The following is a 21937-nucleotide window of genomic DNA, read 5'->3' on the forward strand; positions in this document are numbered from 1 at the left end:
ACTGAAAGTTGCCTAGAGGGGGGGTGAATAGGCAAGTTAAAAACTTTTTCAACAAAAAACTAGAAGCAAACTGGGTAAAACTGAATTGATCTCGAAATTCACCCAGTTAACTTTGGAAATGAGATGTTCTAAATGATCCACAAGGTTCAAAGTAGTAGATCTGAGAATGGCACTTCTCAAAATCCACACACCAAAAAGATATAAACAAATCTTCCACGCAATGGTGAGAGAACGAAGAACACAAACAAACACAATGAGCAAGAACACAAGAGACACAAGATTTATCCCGAGGTTCGGTCACACCACCAAGGTGCCCTACTTCCTCGTTGAGGCGCCCACAAAGAGCCGGGTCTCTTTCAACCCTAATCCTCCCTTTGCCGACCACAAAGGTCAAGCCCACACAATAATCTTTGCTCAAACGAGCGGGTAATACAAACTTTCTTGTGGTCTTCCACAAGATTTGGAGACTCACAAGAGACACCTAGTCGTCTAGGAGCTAGAAGCTCCAAGAGTAATGAATCCACAAAGAACTCGATGTAGTACCAAAGCTCGAATGAAGAAGAAGAGCAAGAGAGATTTAGAGATGAAGCACAAAACCGCAGCTCTCAAGCTCACTCAAAGATTTCTCTCCAAAGATTTGAAATGGGAGAGGCAAGAGATGTGTGTGAGAGAGAGGGAGGTGTTTCTTGGGTTAGAAATGGAGTTCAAATCGTGCTCCCTACTTTGGGGAGAGAGGTAGGAGGTAGTATATATAGTGGGAGCTCAAAACTAGCCGTTGGGCAGAATTTTCTGCCTGAGGGCGGTTGAGCCTCCCCCTAGGGCGGTTGAGCCTCCCCTGGCAGGTCAGGCAGACTGTCTGCCAGTCTGACTGCCAGACTGACCTGCAGACTGGTCAAGTTGACCAAGACCGGTTGAACCGCCCAGGGGGGGGCGGTTGAACCGCCCCTGACAGCTCTGGCGACCTGTTTGCCAGTCTGACTGGCAGACTGCAGAACAGAGGTCAGAGGGGTCAGAGACCAGCTGAACTGCCCCTCAGGACCAGTTCAACTGGTCTTGACCAGTGAGTTTAGGAGAGAAAACCCCAGCTCAACTGCCCGGAGGCAAGTTCAGCTGGTGTATGGTCAAAGAGGTTCACAGCTGAAGTTGAGTTCAGCTGAAGTTCAGCCCAGCTGAAAAGCTCAGCTGCAGCTGAAGAAGCTCAACTCAGCTGAAGTTCAGCTCAGCTGAAAAGCTCAGCTGTAGCTGAAGAAGCTCAGCTCAGCTGAGGTCCAGCTCAGCTGAAAAGCTCAGCTGCAGCTGAAGTCCAGCTCAGCTGAAAAGCTCAGCTGCAGCTGAACAAGTTCAGCTGCTTTTCAGCAAGAACACTCTAGGTTTCTCAACCCTAACCACGGTCAACCATAGAACGTTAAAGAGATTTTTGCTTTTCAAAAATAGCTTTTGAATAGAGAGGTTTGAGCTTTGGCAAACACCAACCTTCTTTTTGGATCCCCCTTTATAGTACGACGATTCCTATACTCAAGTTAAATAAAATTAATTAAGAAAACTCCTTGAGTCACTGGTGTCTCATGTGTGATTTCTCCATGGCATTGCTTCATAAGGATCACAAACATCTTTGTCTCACCTTTTGAAGCAAACTCAAATCAAACCCTGTGACTTGTATTATATCACCTTATATGAGTTCAAATCATGGCTTCAAGTCACCTGACTGATGCATCAACATGTTGTAACTCTTCATAGCTGATTAGTTCATCGACTTAGTGCAAGTACTCTCTTCTTCACCTTAGCCATGGTACCTCGGTCTACAAGCCGTCGCTTGGCCTTCACCTTCGCTTAGTTCCTCGAAGCCCTTTCCTTGCTATCTTCACCCTATCAAGCCATTCTTGAGTCACATCCTATTGAGCATCCATTGAGAGAATCATTTCTTCAATATTGTGAACCTTGCTTGAATGTCATCTAGATATAACTGCTAAGATCAATCAAGCTCTAGTTTGATTCTCATATATTCATATATGGACTAATAGTAATATGGTCAAGCCAATTCATGATTCCTCATATCTTATTCACTTTGGCTTGACCAATCCTCTTAATCACTTCAACCTCTATTATGATCATATTTATGCATAGTGATTTCTTAGGACTTGTCCATATATTCAAACCAATATAGAGACCATATTATATCCATTTGCATTGTCTCACTGGTTATTTGACCTTGTGTTGAACCTTGTTCACTGATCATTATACACTATTCAAGTATGTTCATCATACTGAATTTCCTGTTCAACACTTAGCAAACTCGTTAGACCTTTAAATGTGTTGTTATCCAAATCACCAAAATCACAAAAGGGATGAATGCACTTTCAATCTCCCCCTTTTTGGTGATTGATGACAACACATTTAAAGCTTACATAAGATTTGATAAATAAGATTTTAAATCCTATGATATAGTTTCCTCCCCCTAAATATGTGCATTTCAGAAAATAACACTTTTGTACTCAAATGCCAAAAGCACATATTTAGGTCAAAGTATAGACAACTTATATCATACTATTCATAGGGTGCAGTGTGTCATAAAATAAACGTGATGCTCATGACATGGAATGCACTTATCACAGAAAATAACACTTTTGTACTCAAATGCCAAAAGCACATATTTAGGTCAAAGTATAGACAACTTATATCATACTATTCATAGGGTGCAGTGTGTCATAAAATAAACGTGATGCTCATGACATGGAATGCACTTATCAACTTTCTTCATCTTATGTTTTTCTTATGACTTCCCCTTTTTAAAAGTCTTCTAACACTTAGTTACATAAGACTAAAGGTAAGCTTTAATGCACAATTTCTCCCCCTTTGTCATAAATCTCCAAAAAGGATACAAAGAATATAAAGGATAGAAATTATGATTAAGCGAGATGTGAACACACTATCATGAAAGGGATCCTTAGATGGCACAAAGGTAATGGATAAGTGTCACAAGTGATGTACCTTTGCGTTTTACCTTTTCAAGGGGTTTCCAGACTTGTGTTGTATTTAGAGTTCATTTTGCAATCTCTTGTCGGCATAATTGTGACATAGGTCCAAGATATCAAATGAATATTGTCATACTAACTGAAAGATAAATCTTGATACCTAGAGTCTAGATGTCACCTAGCATTTTCTTATCACAACAAGAGGCAACATGAAAATTGCACAAGTATGGATTATGCAACTAGTGATCATGTATGAAAAATATCAATTGAAAAACACCAATTGATACAATTTGATAGATAAATAGATCACTAATAGCATATTACACTAAGTTCTCCTCAAGTTTTAGTGCACACATATATATATGAATTCAATTGATATCTGTTGAGAGTACTTATTTGCAACTTAAAGTACCATTGGCATAAACGGAGTATCAATTGAACATAATCATACAACATAAGAAACATGTGCACTATTTAATCAATTAAGTTCGAGACAAGAGAATCTATAAGCTATGCTACTTCAGATATTTGTAATCCAAAAAGATGTGATACATATTTACCAATTTTAGATGACGTTGGAGTAGCATATATAAGAGAAACTCATTCTCTTATGAAATGTATAGAAGATACATTTATTGGAGCAAAGAATCTTTGATACCCATCAAAATTTGCAGTGGAAGCTATTGTCTTTGCTTGAAGATTCCTCTCTAATTTGAGACTACACACATAATAGACTTGAAAATGAAGTTAGTCTCAAAGATTCAAATTATAGACCATTCTCCCCCTAAATGTGTGCATACAAGTGATGAATACTTGTTTAGCTTATGCACTTGGACTTGTGAGGCCAGGGGATTAAGTCCTACAATTTGAACCTTGGTACAAATAAAGTATGAAAATATGAAATTGCACCAATTTAAGGAATTACTCATAATCAAACGGTATACTAATAGACATGATATGCAATATTTTAAGCCAAGATTCAAGTGCAACCTTATGATGTGACTTAATATATTGCATATACATGCATACACTAACTTGTAAGAGTCTAGATACACAAATGTAATACAATAGTTCATGGAGTGACACACCTTTGTTCCATGCCATATGGTCTTCATTATAATCATGAATTCCTATCTTAGCTTTTGATAGGCTTGACATTTCAAAGAGAAACTTATCCTCTTTAAACGATCAAGAGAAACTCATTCTCTTCAAAGAACTACACAAATTCACTAAAAGAAAATGTTAGTCTTTAATGACACAAGATATAGAATGAGCTCCCCCTAAATGTATGCATCAAGTACTTGAATTACTTGTAACATGCACTTGATTCAATTAAGATTCTTAGAGGAGTTCATCATATATCTTGGTCAAGGCATAATATATTTGAAACAATTGAATTTATGCTAGAGAACACATGTCGTTCCCCAAAAGAACTAATCCATGGGGTGACATGTGGTAATTATTTGATCATTTCTTTGGAACCACTCATCCTCATTTGATGTTCTTCTTTCACCAAGGTGTGAGACTACACAACATGAACTTGAAAGAAATCATTAGTCTCACAAGATATAGGCTAAACTCTCCCTCAATTTGTGCATGCAAGAGTACACAAAGTACACTTATGCACATTAACAATGTGAGGTTAAAGGAGATGTTTGTACTATATCTTGGCTTAACATAACATGCTTTATATAGATGATGAAAATTAAACCAATTGAAGATTTAAGAACTGAAAGTATATCAATTGAAATCCTGGAGGGTAAAGCATGCTAATATGAACCTCAACCTCATAATGAAGGATATCATATAAATATGTCACCACATCTTCATTATTAGGTTGACAGAAAGTATAACTCCCTTCTTGAATCATTGTGATTTCTTTTCTCTTTATGATTTCATCCAACCAGGCGATCTTGAACTTCATTGATCTTGGCTTGGTTCAATCAAACTTGATATGAGACCCATTGAAACTCAATTATTGAAACAACCAAGACTCTTATATCCGTGGATTTTGAATCCATTTTGAAAGCACTTGGAAGGACCTTATTTAAACACTTAGAAAAGAGAGCATTAGAAACACAAGGGAGGGTTTCACAAATGATAATCCTTATACGTGGATGGAAAATGAATCATCATTCTTGAAACCCAAAAAGATAGACTAAATTCCTTTAAATTAGTGCACACATATAGTTAATGTCAAAGTTATATGCACTATTGAACATTTTACATTGCATGGAATTTAACCTATACTATGGTACATCCTACTAAGGGTAGAATACTAAAACAACCGAAGTAGAAGAAGTTTTCATACCTTGGCCTCTGATCAACTTCTTTTTGCTTTAGTTGAATAGTATCCTTTAAGCTTGTGATTTATCCAATTTAAAACAAGCACCATCTCTTAACATAGATTTTCTATGGATAAACTCAACACAAGAGATGACATTAGTAGCACAAGCACTAGTTTCTTATTTAGCAACCCTTTATATGTGGAAGGCAATCGAGTTGCTAAAATATAGAAACCTCAAAATATGGACTAAATTTCCCTTGATCCCTCATGCACAATATATTTTGAATGACATGGATAATATGCATGGTTGTTCAATAAAGTCTAAAGGGCTGACTTAATCCATATTATGGTCAGTGTCTAATAAAGAAGAATCAAATCCAAATTAACTAGATAGAGAATACGTCACATAATTTTGGATTGTTCACCATGTGATAATATTCATTCATCTTCCAATTAGACCTTTATTTCATAATCAACAACTGATGTATATCCTCAAGTGCTTCTTTTCCCTTAGTGGCTACACAAGTCACAAAAGAGATAAGATTTGAAAATAATATGCACTTGAGATTCAGTTGTTACCACCCTTGCTACTATCTCCAAATATGATTTATACATTCATTATCGAGCATCCAACTTGATCCATTGAAGGCGTGATCCTGCAAAACAAGTTTAAGCTTCATATCTTGGTACCCAATTTGAATTGGGTCCTTTGAGATTAGTAGGAAGAGCCTTGAGTACCCACACAATCCTTATTGTGGCCTTTCTCTTTGTGAAGGCACCCACATATACATGACAACCGTCTTACATGGTTTCAAGTCAATATTTAATCACATAGATAAAAGCTAAAGTTAAGAATAGGAGCCTTTTCTCCTTTTTTTGATACATCATTGTGTTGCCTTCTTGATGATGAACCCACCTTGACTTTGGGTGCACCTAGCTTATCAAGGTTAGTCGCACAAGCATTCATATCATAAAGACAAGTTATGCATGGAATTTACAACTTAGTGATCCAATCCTAGTGTGAAGCATATGGATACCGATTGAAGTAGATTCCTAAGATATCAATTTGTAGGTTTCCAAAATTTAGAGATTATGGATCACTAATTGTACCTTTTACAGTTTAAAATCATATCCATGTTAGTGCATATGTATGTGATGAATATCAACAAAAGGATTCTTATGCACTTTTAGATTTAACGATAAGGGAATTTTAAACTGCCTCAGGAGTAGCTATTTAGAAACCAAAGATTACAATCCATACGAATGAGATACAAATTTACCATTTTGGATTGTCTTAGTATAGCTTACTCAAGGGAAACTTATTCTCTATGACACAAGATATATAATGTTCTCCCACTAGATATGTGCATCAAGTATTTGAATGACTTGCCACATGCACTTTTAATTCAGTTAAGAGTCTCATGAGGAGTACATTACATATCATGGTCAAGGCATGACAAATTTGCAATGAATTAACTTATCCTTAAGAATACTTACCACCAAGTAGAGCGTACCATTTGTTATACCAATTTGAAAGATCTTACTATCTGTGGTGGTGTCATCGTAGTATTCTTCTTTTCATCATTTGTGGAGACTTCCTTCTTTAGCTTGTTATCTCTTTTCCTTTTAATACTAGTTGAAAAAGAACTTTGAAAAGAGATATTAGCAGTACAAGGAAGTATTTAATGAATGGTGATCTTTAGATATGAATTGCAAACAAATCATCATTTATGAGGCATAAAGGCATAAGTTAAATTCCTTTTAGGTTAATGCACATGGAGGAGTGAATTAACAATATGCACCAATTTACAAATTTAAGCCAAAAAGAATTTAACCTTCATATTGACATTTTCTTTCCATAAAATAGATTATTACTAATTGAAAGAATGCCACTTGAAAGGAACTACTAATGATCAACTACCAATTGAAGCAATTTGTTCCATACCTTTGCCTTGAGCATTCCTAATCTTTCTTTTAGGTGAAGATTGACCTTTAAAGCTTGTGATTTTACCAATTGAAAGAGCACAATCTCTACTTATGAATTTCCATGAAATATCTTAAAAGAGATTGTATTAGTAACACAAGCAATAGTTTCCTATTTAGCAACCTCTAGTATATGAATGACAAGAAGGTTACTAAAATAAGGAAACCTCATGATATGAACTAAATTACCCTTACAAGCATCATGCATAACATCAATTGAAAAAAGATTAAAGTAGCATGATTATTTAATTAAGTTTATAGGGCAACTCTAATTCATAACATGGTGAGTGATTAATGTAGAAGACTCAAAACCAATTTAAATGAGAATGAATACATCACATAGTATTGGTTAGATCTTCTTTGAACGTTGAATGTCACACTCCATTTGGGAAACACATTCTCATGTTGTGAAACTACATAAATCACTTAGATAAAAACATTAGTCTCACAACTCTAGTCATATAGAGAATTTCCCTTTTGGTAAGTGCTTTAAGAATTTGAATTTCTTACTTAGCACTCTATTCATTTAAGAACATGTGATAATCCTCTTTATGTCTAGGTCATGGCAATAATACGATAATCAATTTGAAATATGCCACAAGATACATACAACCAATTTAAAGCATGTAGATTGTCATAATATAAAAATATGAACTTGCAATCTACCATATAATTAGATCCTTTCCAAAGCAAGGTAAAATCTTTTAAGTTCATTCTCAAGTGCTTCAATTTTTCTTATGTGGCTACAAAAGACACAAAGGAATATACCAATTAAAAGCAATGTGCACTTAAGTATTAATTGTTACCATCCTTTGGATATCACTTGGTTGTAGGCCTTTTGCTTGATTCCTACAAAGGTTAATCCTTATTCCCTACAACACAAGTTCTTGCTAGAGAAGAATATGAAGTTAGTGATATAACAACTCAATTCATCTTTGGGTCAATCTTAAATGATAGACAATGTAAGATTGATAGCTTGAGATAAGAATTGAGTTAAACCGCTCAAGCACCCCAAAGCTTCATATCATCTCTGGGTACCTGCAAAACTTATTAAGTACATTTTGGTACCCATCTTTGGATGGGTCCATCAAGGTTAGCCAATAAGGACTTAGGCACCCAAATAGCCTTGGTCCTAGAATGTGGTGAACTCATCACCTTTCTAGCACAAGAGTCAAATTTGGGTCTCCTAAGCATATTTGAATGTATTGACAAGTTAGGCTTAGGAGTTTTACCCTTTGGACAAACCTTGAATAGATGACCTTTTTCACGGCAATTGTAGCAAATGTGATGCTTGTCCTTGCAATGCATTTGCCTTTTGCTTTCATCCTTTTTGATGATCATCTTTCTTGATCGTGCAAGGTCTTGATTCTTCATGTGGGGGCATGAATCAATTTCATGGCCCTTCTCCTTGCATCCATAGCACCTCCTATCGCTTCTCTTTGATCTTTCTTTGTTGAAGCACATAGGTACATTATTAGAGCAAATCATATGAGCATTAATTTTCTCACCATGGATTTTTCTCATGCCCTTCTTGGAAAGCTTGGTTTTCTTTTGAAGGGGTTTTGTGCATGCTACGGTTGTCCCCTTCTCAAGCTTTTTCACCATATTATCACGGTTATCTTGAGAAGGTTGAGCATGACACTTTCCCTTCAAACGAGTTAAGCTCCTTCTTAGCATTCCAACTTCTTCCTTGAGCTCTTTATTTTCTTGTGTGATAGAAATATCACTAATTCCTGAAATTTCTAGCTCAATGGAAGATTGGCTTTCTTGAGAGCAACATTTGTTAGCACACGATAATATAGTTTCTACTTGAGTACATGTGCATATGTGAGGTTGGTATGATTTCAAATTAGTTAACACAACCTCATGAGCCATTTCTAACATGATATGTGAATCCATAAATTTATTATGAGAGCACACAAGCATATCATGTTTTTCTTGCAAAGCTAGATTTTCAATATTTAGCCTTTCTATCGTGTTCTTGAGCATAGTATTTTCTTTTTCTAATTGAGCAACGCAAGATAAAGCATTTGAAGTACTAGTTTGCTCAATTGAAATCTTTTCATACCTTTGGACCAAATCATCATGAGAGCACTTTAGCTTCTCATGCTCTTTGGTCAACTTCTCCAAGTCTTTGATTTTTTCGATGAGGATATCTTCTTGCTTATGAAGCATTTCCTTTTGTTCTTCCGCTCTTTTCATAAGTTTGAGCAAGCTCATCCGGTTCTTCTTACTTAGTTGAGCGAAGAATTTTTGAAGATCATCCTCATCTTCACTATCACTTTCATGCTCCTCCTCATCCTCACTTTCGCTTTCACTGTCACTCTCATTAGCAACAAAGCACATATGAGAAGTGGATTTGAAAGACGAACCTTGTGAAGAGGTGGATTCATCGTTTGGTCTCCATCGATCATTTTCTTCTTCTTCAATAATGTTCTTCGCCTCATCTTCCTTCATTTTGAGGAACATCCTTTCGGCGATTCTCATGGCAAGATCTATTGCCCTAGGATCAACATCTGCACCAAAAGATAAAGTCGAGGCAACCTCAACTTTTTCAAGCTTAGAAGCACTTTCGTTTCTTAGTCCACCCGACATGATCTTTCCTCACGCGGTTAAGCGTTAGAACGAGGATTAGGCTCTGATACCAATTGAAAGTTGCCTAGAGGGGGGGTGAATAGGCAAGTTAAAAACTTTTTCAACAAAAAACTAGAAGCAAACTGGGTAAAACTGAATTGATCTCGAAATTCACCCAGTTAACTTTGGAAATGAGATGTTCTAAATGATCCACAAGGTTCAAAGTAGTAGATCTGAGAATGGCACTTCTCAAAATCCACACACCAAAAAGATATAAACAAATCTTCCACGCAATGGTGAGAGAACGAAGAACACAAACAAACACAATGAGCAAGAACACAAGAGACACAAGATTTATCCCGAGGTTCGGTCACACCACCAAGGTGCCCTACTTCCTCGTTGAGGCGCCCACAAAGAGCCGGGTCTCTTTCAACCCTAATCCTCCCTTTGCCGACCACAAAGGTCAAGCCCACACAATAATCTTTGCTCAAACGAGCGGGTAATACAAACTTTCTTGTGGTCTTCCACAAGATTTGGAGACTCACAAGAGACACCTAGTCGTCTAGGAGCTAGAAGCTCCAAGAGTAATGAATCCACAAAGAACTCGATGTAGTACCAAAGCTCGAATGAAGAAGAAGAGCAAGAGAGATTTAGAGATGAAGCACAAAACCGCAGCTCTCAAGCTCACTCAAAGATTTCTCTCCAAAGATTTGAAATGGGAGAGGCAAGAGATGTGTGTGAGAGAGAGGGAGGTGTTTCTTGGGTTAGAAATGGAGTTCAAATCGTGCTCCCTACTTTGGGGAGAGAGGTAGGAGGTAGTATATATAGTGGGAGCTCAAAACTAGCCGTTGGGCAGAATTTTCTGCCTGAGGGCGGTTGAGCCTCCCCCTAGGGCGGTTGAGCCTCCCCTGGCAGGTCAGGCAGACTGTCTGCCAGTCTGACTGCCAGACTGACCTGCAGACTGGTCAAGTTGACCAAGACCGGTTGAACCGCCCAGGGGGGGGCGGTTGAACCGCCCCTGACAGCTCTGGCGACCTGTTTGCCAGTCTGACTGGCAGACTGCAGAACAGAGGTCAGAGGGGTCAGAGACCAGCTGAACTGCCCCTCAGGACCAGTTCAACTGGTCTTGACCAGTGAGTTTAGGAGAGAAAACCCCAGCTCAACTGCCCGGAGGCAAGTTCAGCTGGTGTATGGTCAAAGAGGTTCACAGCTGAAGTTGAGTTCAGCTGAAGTTCAGCCCAGCTGAAAAGCTCAGCTGCAGCTGAAGAAGCTCAACTCAGCTGAAGTTCAGCTCAGCTGAAAAGCTCAGCTGTAGCTGAAGAAGCTCAGCTCAGCTGAGGTCCAGCTCAGCTGAAAAGCTCAGCTGCAGCTGAAGTCCAGCTCAGCTGAAAAGCTCAGCTGCAGCTGAACAAGTTCAGCTGCTTTTCAGCAAGAACACTCTAGGTTTCTCAACCCTAACCACGGTCAACCATAGAACGTTAAAGAGATTTTTGCTTTTCAAAAATAGCTTTTGAATAGAGAGGTTTGAGCTTTGGCAAACACCAACCTTCTTTTTGGATCCCCCTTTATAGTACGACGATTCCTATACTCAAGTTAAATAAAATTAATTAAGAAAACTCCTTGAGTCACTGGTGTCTCATGTGTGATTTCTCCATGGCATTGCTTCATAAGGATCACAAACATCTTTGTCTCACCTTTTGAAGCAAACTCAAATCAAACCCTGTGACTTGTATTATATCACCTTATATGAGTTCAAATCATGGCTTCAAGTCACCTGACTGATGCATCAACATGTTGTAACTCTTCATAGCTGATTAGTTCATCGACTTAGTGCAAGTACTCTCTTCTTCACCTTAGCCATGGTACCTCGGTCTACAAGCCGTCGCTTGGCCTTCACCTTCGCTTAGTTCCTCGAAGCCCTTTCCTTGCTATCTTCACCCTATCAAGCCATTCTTGAGTCACATCCTATTGAGCATCCATTGAGAGAATCATTTCTTCAATATTGTGAACCTTGCTTGAATGTCATCTAGATATAACTGCTAAGATCAATCAAGCTCTAGTTTGATTCTCATATATTCATATATGGACTAATAGTAATATGGTCAAGCCAATTCATGATTCCTCATATCTTATTCACTTTGGCTTGACCAATCCTCTTAATCACTTCAACCTCTATTATGATCATATTTATGCATAGTGATTTCTTAGGACTTGTCCATATATTCAAACCAATATAGAGACCATATTATATCCATTTGCATTGTCTCACTGGTTATTTGACCTTGTGTTGAACCTTGTTCACTGATCATTATACACTATTCAAGTATGTTCATCATACTGAATTTCCTGTTCAACACTTAGCAAACTCGTTAGACCTTTAAATGTGTTGTTATCCAAATCACCAAAATCACAAAAGGGATGAATGCACTTTCAAGGACCTTCTGATAGAAGATGGTTCAGAAGACGACCTACTGATAGACGAAGAGTCACCAATTAACTATGAAGACCTTGTGGGCTACGACGATGGTCGTGACTACTCAACCGACGACACATATCCGTACTAGTGTTCTAGGTTTAACTTAAGTAGAAGTATTGTAGTATGTTCAGGTCTATGTTCAGGATTACTTGTCGGTTGGTATGATCATGCTTTTGGGGGATTTAAATGTTCTGGTCTATGTAAACTGAAACCGGTTCAGTTACTACAATAATTATTGTGTTTTGTTGGACTATGTTTGCCTTACTTTATACCATGTTTACATGTTCACTACATGCTCATTTATATCATGTTTGATCTGCCTCTATTGCATAGAATGGGGAGTGATTGGAACCAGGTGATGTCTCAATATGGAAGCTTCCTTAGCCAGATTGACGAGCAGCCTATCGGAACACAACATTCTGAATTTCCAGTTGATGGGCAACCCGAGGGCTCAAGAACACCAGCTGTTACTAAAAAGCCAACTCAAAGAACTAAGCTAGCAAACTTCACTGCTGAAGAGGACACAAGGGTATGCCATGCATGGCTTGCTGTTAGTTGCGATCCCATTATTAACACAGGGCAGAAACGTCAAGGATTTTGGAGTAGAATTACTGAAGCATACAACTCAAGACGTGGAACATTGCCAGAAAGGTCCACAAAATCTTTGATGAGTAGATGGGATACTATAAAAACACAGTGTTCCACTTTTGCTGGATACATGATGGCAGTCCTCCGATAGAATCCTAGTGGACTCAGTGACGCAGACAAGGTACATCTTTCATGTTAAAATTTTACATCACTATTTAGAGGTTTGTTAGTATGTTCCTGTTGTAACCATTTCTTTTATGTGGCAGACATCACTGGCAGCTTCTAGGTTTGCAGCAATTGAGAAGAAGCCTTTCCACTTTTTACACTGTTGGGCCATTCTTAAGGACCAACCAAAATGGATGGACAACCACATGGGTCAACAACATCAGCAAGCCAACGCTAATCCCACACATTCTAACACTGTCGATGTGGATGCAGAAGAATCTGTACCATCAAGCTTCACATCGAAGAGGCCACTTGGTCGAGATTCTTCTAAGGAGAAGGCAAAGAGGACTAAATCTGTGGACACATCTTCATCAGATTCTGAGTTCATGACACGCATGGGAGATCTTTCTTTGGAGCGCCTGTCAGTGTACAAAACAACTGTTACAACTGAGGAAAAGAAGTTGGATTCAATGAACAGAAATGAGAGGCAGAAATTGCTCCTAGAAAAGAAGAAGTTGAACCTAGAGAAATTAAGGCTTGAAAGGCAGAAACTAAAGGAGGACAAGGAAGAGGAGATAATGATCTTAAGCATGGATTTGAGCAAATGTAACCCTCTACTCCGCAAGTACTATGAAGCCAAGCAACAAGAGATACTGGCAAGGGTTACTGGGTCTACTTCATCTGGGCAGTGATGGTTCCTTACTTAATATGTTTGTTTGTCATTTATGAATGAGGCGTAGTCGGACTTGTTTCTGTGAGCTTGCTGTCGTCAGACCCTAATCTGGTTTGTACCAGATTTTTTTAGGTCTTCTTTGAACTATTTGTTTTCAAGTATTTGTTTTGAACTATTTGTCATGGTTTGTACCTGAATGTTTTACTATATGTGTTGAACTATTTGGTTTCATTAACTGTGAGGTTGGTGTAGTTTTTGTTTTACATTTGTACACACATGTGGTTGCATGACAGTAGTACTCCTTGTTATTGAATTCAAACAGCACCATGAGACACTACGACAGTTCGACACTAAGACAGACAGTACACACACTTGATAAGAACAGACATGACACTAACACAGACAGTACTACAATGTAAAGTAAACAAAGACAGTTCGACAGTAGATAATAACAGCCATGACAGAACTTGTTTCATTGCATCCTATGCCACTCCGGCTCCATGTCGCGCCCAGTGATGGTGTATCAGATCTACCTGAAGCTGAGTATATTTGTTGCGGTCTTTCAGTTGGTTGTACCTTTGATTGACGAAGTCGTTGCGCTCTTCCATTGAACCTTGAGTTGTGTCTGCCAGCACTCCGCAGTTACGCCACTCCCAATGCATGCAATCAACACTACCAAGCATACCAGGAAACCCACGTGACTCGCCAACTTGGAGAAGGCGTGCGATATCTTCTGCATTTGGTGCACGAAGATAATACGGAGCAAACGCGGTTTGGACGGCCGTGCAAAAGTGTTTCAATGCCTCATGAGCAGTAGATTCCCCAATGCGTACGTATTCGTCAACGGCATCAGCCGGAATACCGTAAGCAAGGATTCGAACAGCAGCAACAACTTTCTGTAGAGCAGAAAGACCAATCTCACCCGCACAATTTGGACGCTGAATAAAATAAGGATCCACTTGTTGCACAACATCAACAAGGCGCTCAAAGACATGGCGACGCATGCGGAACCTACCATACAATTCATGTGTCATAATAGGGGTCATGAAGTTATGTACATGGTAAAAAAGAATGTGTTAATTGTAAATACCTCCGACGAAATTGAGCATCCATGTACACAGGGTTCGCTCCAAAGTAGTCCGCTCAGATTCTTGCATCGCCGCTCATGTGATCACGATGAATCCTAACACGCCCTAGAATCGAACCACCATGACGACGCTCATTGCGTGCACGTCGCCTCCTATTGACCATGTGCCTCGCCAACTGCAACTCTTCTTCTTCCTCTTCCATTTCTTCCATCAACCGGACAAGAAAATTGTTTTCTAAGTAGGGATTCATGGTTGTGGAGTTTGTAAAGGCAAGGTTGAGTGAAGTATGGAAGGCTCACTCGGTATTTATAGAGGAAGTACGCTTCGGATAGAAGTCATGCGGTTGTCGTGCAAGGGAAGCTAGGCTATGGCTTCTCGAAGAAGAGTACTGGCTTACGGTGCAAGCTTGTCCATTTGAAAACATATTTTGGCAACGATATTATACTATGTGGAGTGTTATCGACAACAATTACACAACAACAAAACAAGCAATGTAATTAATATTGACAATTCGAATTTATTACTTTCAAAATTCAAAAATACAATTTTTACGTATCATTTATGTAGCGTGAAATGCGAAGAAAACAAAAAAATGAAAAAGAAATGGAAAATGTGAATCTGTTAACACTGTAGCTTTAGGGAATGGAATTTAGAGGACGCTGCTGGAGACGGAGAATATATAGAGGACAGAATCTTTTAGAGTGTTCTATAAAGGACAGAGAATATTCTTTTAGGGGACGAAATTTAGGGGACGCTGCTGGAGACCGTATTAGTTGGTCACGTAGCGGGCGGCGCACGTGCCGTGGTTGCTTTGCTTGGAACAGAAGCGTTGGATCATTCCTTGCTCGTGGTTTAACAGCGGATCTGCTCCACGGCTCCACCCCATGGGGAAGAGACTTGTTGGTTGTTCTCGTCTCTATTGGTTGGATCACGCGACCGACGCGTGACGGCGTGAGACGGATGCGGGTCGACACCACGGAGGTGTAACGGCCTAACTGGCAGTCAGTCAAATCTGTCGTCTCTGTGCTAGGAGCAACTCATCGGATTCAAAGCAGGATTGGTCAATGATTAAAATTTATTAATCACAAAACTTGGACAAGTTAAATTTTTTTATTACTATTTGGTTTTCTATCAAGATTTAATAACATCGTATGCTTGTTTTACCAAATTTATGGCAACTTTTTTTGTCAGCTTTTAGCTACTTTTGTTTGCTAAATCTTTGATATATTTTTTTTGTAGACACTCAAGCATCACCTCAATTCCATGTGTTAAGAGGATTGAGAAAACAAATTTTCAAACATAGAAATGGGTGTGTAGTGGATTTGATAAAACCCCATTCCTATATTTGTGGACCCTGCATGTGAATGAATAAAAAAGATTGTTATTTCTTCCATATCTGGAACATGTTATTCCCTCCGTCCCAACTCCCAAATCATAATTTACTCATTTTTTTTGCCAAGTTTGATCGACTAGTCCTATTAAAAAGCGATAAAAAAAACCAAGTCAAACTTAAAGTATATTATATGTTAAACAATATCAATATATCACAATAAAAATCAAATAATAATTTTGATTTTTCAATAAGACGATTAGGCAAAATTTGAGATAAAAAGGTGAAACAAATTATAAATTAGAAGGAAAGAGTATTTCACCTATTTCTCTATATATACTCCATCTGTTCTGTATGGTCACCAAGGTTTGTCCTAAATTAAAGTTTTAAAACTTTAACTATTAATAATAAAATATTCATAAAAATTGAATAAATAAAAATAAAACAATTATATTTATTATTAAAACAGCTAGCACAATATATAATTTCTTTAATTTTAAAATAATTATTTTTTTAGATATTAGTGGTCAAAGTTATAAAACTTTAACTTAGACAAATACCTTAAGACAGGAAAAAGACGGGAACAAAGGAGTACAGGGAAAGGAAAGTCTGTCGCGAAAGGGTAAAGATGGTTCAGTCGTTCCACGGCATGAGCTGTGTTTCTACGCCTAAACTTCCCTTGCAGCTTCTTCTGCTGGTCGTGGCTTCTCGTCGGAAAAGCGCCGAACCACGTCTATTCATATCATAATGGAAAAACGCCCAACCATAAAGTCTGGTAGTGGACTGGTTTTAGGGCTAGTTTGGGAACTACATTTTCCCATGGGATTCCTATTTTTCCAAGGGAAAATGAACTAATTTTCCTTGGGAAAATGAAAATCCCATGGGAAAACGGGGTTCACAAACTAGCCCTTAGTGTAAATTATTTTAGTGCGCCCAACAACACATCAGTTACGGACTATCGATAGTCATTATCTACCATCGAGTAGATAGATTTTACCGTCAATATTTTGTATAGATTTTTAATTAAAATAAAACACAACGTTTAATTAAAAATTTAAAAATATTCGAGTACATAGTTGAACAAATAAAAACTACATTATTTATAAAATCAAATAGAAATTATATAATTTATAAGCCATACAAAATTACATAATTTCTGGAGCTAAAAATCCATGATTCATAAATATTTTCTTGAATTTTTTAGTTTTTTTATTTTCTTTGAATCTTTTAGACTTCAAATGGTTTGGAAACAGACAGCTAACGTGACACATGTATGAACAATCCACGTGGTTAAATCTGACTGGTAACGGTTCATGCTGGTACCAACCATCCAACGCCCGATCGGTCAGCAGGTCGACAGGCCATTATTAGGACCAGACCGATCGATACCAAATGGGAAATGGCGCCTCCACACAGTCAGTACCGCTCTCATTGGATCGAGACTTGTCTCAGCTCAAGCAGCAAAAAGGAGCGAACAATAAGCCCAAAATGGCATCAACATTGCTATAATCGACTTTTACTCACACATTGGCTACAAACACAAGTACCACAAGATCTGCGTAGGCAGAGACTCGAATGGCCAGCCCTGTATGAAAATTCTAATAATACAATCCTTCAAGGTGAACGACAAAGGAATATTAAGTTTATTGGAACTCAAATTCCGTAATGAAATGTGGCCACAAATAATGACGAGCCCGACTATGAGTATGCTTCCCCGTGTGGATATTCTTCCCCAACTGCAGGGCAATTTAGGCCTTGGTTTTCTTGGGCACGGTCAGGCGCTCCCGGAAATCATCCTCCATGAGCACCAAGCCGTCCCGCAGGACGATCTTGGGCTCCCATCCCAGAACTTCCTTCGCCTTTGTGATGTCCGGCTTCCTCTGGCGGGGATCATCAGGAGTGTTCTCGGTCATCGTCACTGTCACATCTGGGTTGATCAACTGCAAAGTTAAATGGGCACGTTAGTGATCTGTCAAGATTTAGGAAGAAGAAAACATTGCTATTATATAGAATCCAACTTGCCTCCTTCACATTCTCAGCAAGTTCCAGCATGGTGAATTCACCTGCGGCACAAGTTACAACCATTTAGAAGAACTGAAGAAGATGGGACCCAACTTGGTTACCACAGGAATGTACATACGAAAACACAGATTGAATTTACCTGGGTTCCCCAAGTTAATCGGTCCAGTCTTGTTTCCATTCATCAGCTTAATAAGACCATCAACCTGCAATGAATGGCATAGTTGATATAGTGCACTGACAGTCTTCTGACCAACAACAAACCAATTGAGAATGCAGTGGAAGACAAACCATATCGGCAACATAGCAGAAACTCCTAGTCTGTGTTCCTGGCCTCTGGACAGTCAGGGGCTCACCGCTAAAGATTGTGAAAAGATTAGCCGCCAATCTATCTGCAGTAGCTGAGGAGAAAATAAAAGACATTCAACAAAGCATTACCGCACAGCCTGAGCAATGAAGTTGCTAACAACACGGCCATCATCAATGTTCATCCTAGGCCCATAGGTGTTGAAAATCCTGGCAATCCGGATTTCTACAGACATAGATGATAAATACTGTTAATAAAAAATCATAAGCCCAGAGTTATCACATAACAAAGAGGGCTATGAGCTACTAATATTGAAGTTTAAGTGAAAGATGAAGTGTTACCAATGCCATGCTGCCTGTGATAGTCGAACATCAGCGTCTCTGCTACACGCTTACCCTCATCATAACAACTCCTAACACCTGATAGAAAAAAAGTTAAATAAAAATTGTAAGAGAACTTGAAAGATAATTTATGAAAAACCAAAGCAAATAAATTTCAATTTTCAGATGAACAAATTTACCAATCGGGTTAACATTGCCCCAGTAGGCCTCAGTTTGAGGATGCTCAAGTGGATCACCATAAACTTCAGAGGTTGATGTCAACAAAATCCTGCAATTCAAAAATAAATTCTGTAATTGAGTTTTTCACATGAGGCGCTGGAAGAATCAATGGCATGATGAACAATGACCTAGCTCCAACTCTCTTTGCAAGTCCTAGCATGTTCAGGGTACCAATAACATTTGTCTTGATGGTCTGTTACAGACAATCACAAACACCAATATCAGGAAAAACTATGAAAATATACCACCTCTCATGTAACAGAGATCTAGCATACCTTAACAGGGTTGTGCTTGTAGAAGATTGGTGAAGCAGGGCAAGCAAGGTGATAGATTTGGTCAACTTCCACAAGAAGCGGCTCGGTGACATCTAAAACAAATAGAAAGAATTTACAGAATAAGTGCCTAACTCATGAGGAGGCACATATTATTTAAAAAGAAACAACTGAGAAGAGTGATCTGTTAGACTGATTTCGCATGAGGACATAAAACTAATTATTTGAGTGTATTATCTGTTCCATCGTTACATTTTAATGATCAGCAATGAAGTTACACCACCAGTGTCAGAAATTAACTTGAATGACATGTTTGCACTCCAAATATGAGTTGCCAACAGTAAGTTACAAATCAATAGTAAATGGTCAATTAAGAGCAGAAGAAAGGAAATTCATTCAACAGACAACTCAGAAAATACATTGACTATATGATACAATAAATGTGGTACTTCAATTGCATTGACTGACCATGATTTAGAAAACTAACCCTTTCAAAAGACGAAGATAAACACAGACACCAAAGTAGGAGAATATAGTAGTCTGGGACTTCAATAATAATTTAGAAACTATTAATGGCATTGAACAAACAACATAGGACTTATTAGGACAAGCACGGAGACAACATAAACATAGCAGTTTATTTATCATTGACTATCCAGGGTTCATAACTTTCAGGATCCTCTGAAAGAGAAGACTTAAAATATCTTAAATGTGCATAGCTAACTAGTTATTTACCATGACGGATGAGCTCAAATCTTGGGTGGCCAATCCACTTCTTCAGGTTGTCTTTTGAACCAGTGAAAAAGTTATCAGCAACAATGACCTGAACGTAAAAGAACAAAGTCAACATCCAAAATGTCTGCAAGACAAGACCCATAGCATGATAGCATAGACCCTAGAATTCAATGGTTGCTCAACCCCACAAACCAAGTGTAGCATGAAACAACTCATCAGTAATTATCCCAATGGCATTCGTCATGGTTTCCAGAAATTATATCAGCAAGCTGAAAATGAAGTACCAGTAAACAAGACCTCTAAAGCATTGACACTAGATCTCTGTGATTTCTCAAATTCCCAATCAGATCCATGAAACAAACATTCAGGACGATAGCAATGCTTTAGCTAATTAGCTTAAGCTCTACAAAGTAATACAAGCAGACAAGCAGTCCCGCTAGATCTCACTCAGTTCAGTGACCTCTCACACTACTACATTAGCAACCAGATCCACACAAGTACCCACTCGAGCAAAGCTTCCAGCTAAAGTTCTATACAGCAACTGTCCCACGTGATGCAAAATGTAACTAGAAAGCTTGCACCCCGGACATCTGGCACAATTATCTCCGACTAACGTCCCTTTCACGTGGGGATCTGGACCGGCTGAGTAGATCTAGACGGACACCATCAAAATGGATTCGGCCCAACAGCCCGATCCCGCAAAACAAGCAACGAAATGATACGGGATCTCGTCCGGGGCGCACGTACCTCGTGCTTCTCGTTCTCCATGAGCTTGTCTACGAGGTGCGAGCCGATGAAGCCCGCCCCACCAGTGACCAGGATCCGCAGGTTAGCCTGGATCAAACAGCAATTGGGCACCAAAAATCAGGATTCGGAACACGCGAACAAGCCCATGTCTAACGGTGAGTGAAATAGAGATCCAGAGTCGAGATCACGCTCTCACCTGAAAGAACTTGGAGAAGCGGAGGGGCGAGGGGGTCGGCGGCGGGCGGGTGGAGATGTGATCGCCGTTGCTGCCATTAGTCTCCTTCTGCGCCATCGCGTGGAGCACCTGGTCCGACCAGATCCAAACCAAATCTCACCCGTCAGAGAGAAATGACACACTGGAACAAGACGAGACCAGACGATCGCGTTGATTGCAAGCAACGAAGCGTGAGGAGGCGACGGGGCGCGGCACTCACCGAGCAGCTGGCTCTTGGGGGTTGGGCTCGGCTTGCTTGGCACGGACACGGGGAACGGGCGGTTTGAATCGGATTAGACTGGGGCGGACGAGGAGAAGGCCTCTCAGATCTGAGTCGTATTTATAGAGCCCGCGCTTCACAAACCCGAACAGAGATGCAAGGAGGCAGAGGCCGTCGGTCAGGGTCTTGCTCTTGCACCACTACCACCACCACCACCGACTGCTGCTACCAACCGGGCTAATCAAATAATCTATAAATCAGATCTCACCACCCGACTCCACAATTTAATTCCTCCCCCCTTTTCGATCTGGTGGCAATAAGAAACCAGTAATCCGTGACCGTGCAGGGGGCGATGAGGCGGAGGATGGAGCAGACATTTGCGCTTCCAATGGAAGCAAAGCTGCTGGTGCCTGTGCCCCCGCGCGCGAGATTCCAACAACACAACGGGTGCCGCGTGCGATCGATGGCGACAGCGCAGCGCGCCCGGACCTGTGCGCCCGTCCCGCACCCGTCTTTGTTTACTGCCGCGATTAGGCGGGCGTTAGGTACGCAACGAGGACGATTTTGGAGTGTTTGGCCATCGGCTCAGAGGGGATCGTGTGGCTGCCAGGTGGGGCCTCGAGGCATTGACTTCTGTGGGACGGCGGCGGGTCCTGAGATTCACGAGCGCGGCCGCGGCGCGATCTGGCGCACGGTCTCGCCTAGTGCTGGCAATATGGATAGAGCT

At 39.7% G+C, this 21937-nt stretch overlaps 2 protein-coding genes across 2 annotated transcripts; both read right to left on the bottom strand.

Moving 5' to 3' along the window:
- Positions 1–14000: 14000 nt before the first annotated feature.
- LOC103639310 (uncharacterized) lies at positions 14001–15141 on the bottom strand. The gene is made up of 3 exons (XM_020544207.1): positions 15106–15141; positions 14809–15010; positions 14001–14729 (listed from the first exon to the last, which is right to left on the bottom strand). Exons 2-3 carry the CDS (start codon positions 14829–14831, stop codon positions 14201–14203), a joined length of 552 nt encoding a protein of 183 aa, XP_020399796.1. The 5' UTR covers positions 14832–15010; positions 15106–15141; the 3' UTR covers positions 14001–14200.
- A 2467-nt stretch (positions 15142–17608) lies between these two features.
- Positions 17609–21292, bottom strand: LOC100193447 (uncharacterized). Its single transcript, NM_001138565.1, has 13 exons — positions 21211–21292; positions 20973–21080; positions 20777–20863; positions 20030–20117; positions 19298–19389; positions 19151–19215; positions 18983–19071; positions 18804–18881; positions 18594–18687; positions 18447–18513; positions 18298–18361; positions 18159–18199; positions 17609–18076 (listed from the first exon to the last, which is right to left on the bottom strand). The coding sequence occupies exons 2-13, from the start codon at positions 21066–21068 to the stop codon at positions 17885–17887; spliced, it is 1053 nt and encodes a 350-aa protein (NP_001132037.1). The 5' UTR covers positions 21069–21080; positions 21211–21292; the 3' UTR covers positions 17609–17884.
- Positions 21293–21937: the final 645 nt, after the last annotated feature.

Source organism: Zea mays, chromosome 9 (genome assembly GCF_902167145.1).
Source record: "Zea mays cultivar B73 chromosome 9, Zm-B73-REFERENCE-NAM-5.0, whole genome shotgun sequence".
Classification (NCBI taxonomy): Eukaryota; Viridiplantae; Streptophyta; class Magnoliopsida; order Poales; family Poaceae; genus Zea; species Zea mays.

Bases quoted from the DNA above. Each gene is read 5' to 3' on its own strand.
- LOC103639310 (XM_020544207.1), bottom strand. From the start codon at position 14,831: ATGGATGCTCAATTTCGTCGGAG. The intron at 14,730-14,808 runs GTATTTACAATT...ATTGTATGGTAG, and splicing joins GATGCTCAATTTCGTCGGAG to GTTCCGCATGCGTCGCCATG.
- LOC100193447 (NM_001138565.1), bottom strand. From the start codon at position 21,068: ATGGCGCAGAAGGAGACTAATGGCAGCAACGGCGATCACATCTCCACC. The intron at 19,072-19,150 runs GTCATTGTTCAT...TTTGAATTGCAG, and splicing joins GCAAAGAGAGTTGGAGCTAG to GATTTTGTTGACATCAACCT. The intron at 18,514-18,593 runs GTAATGCTTTGT...CACAATCTTTAG, and splicing joins TTCATTGCTCAGGCTGTGCG to CGGTGAGCCCCTGACTGTCC.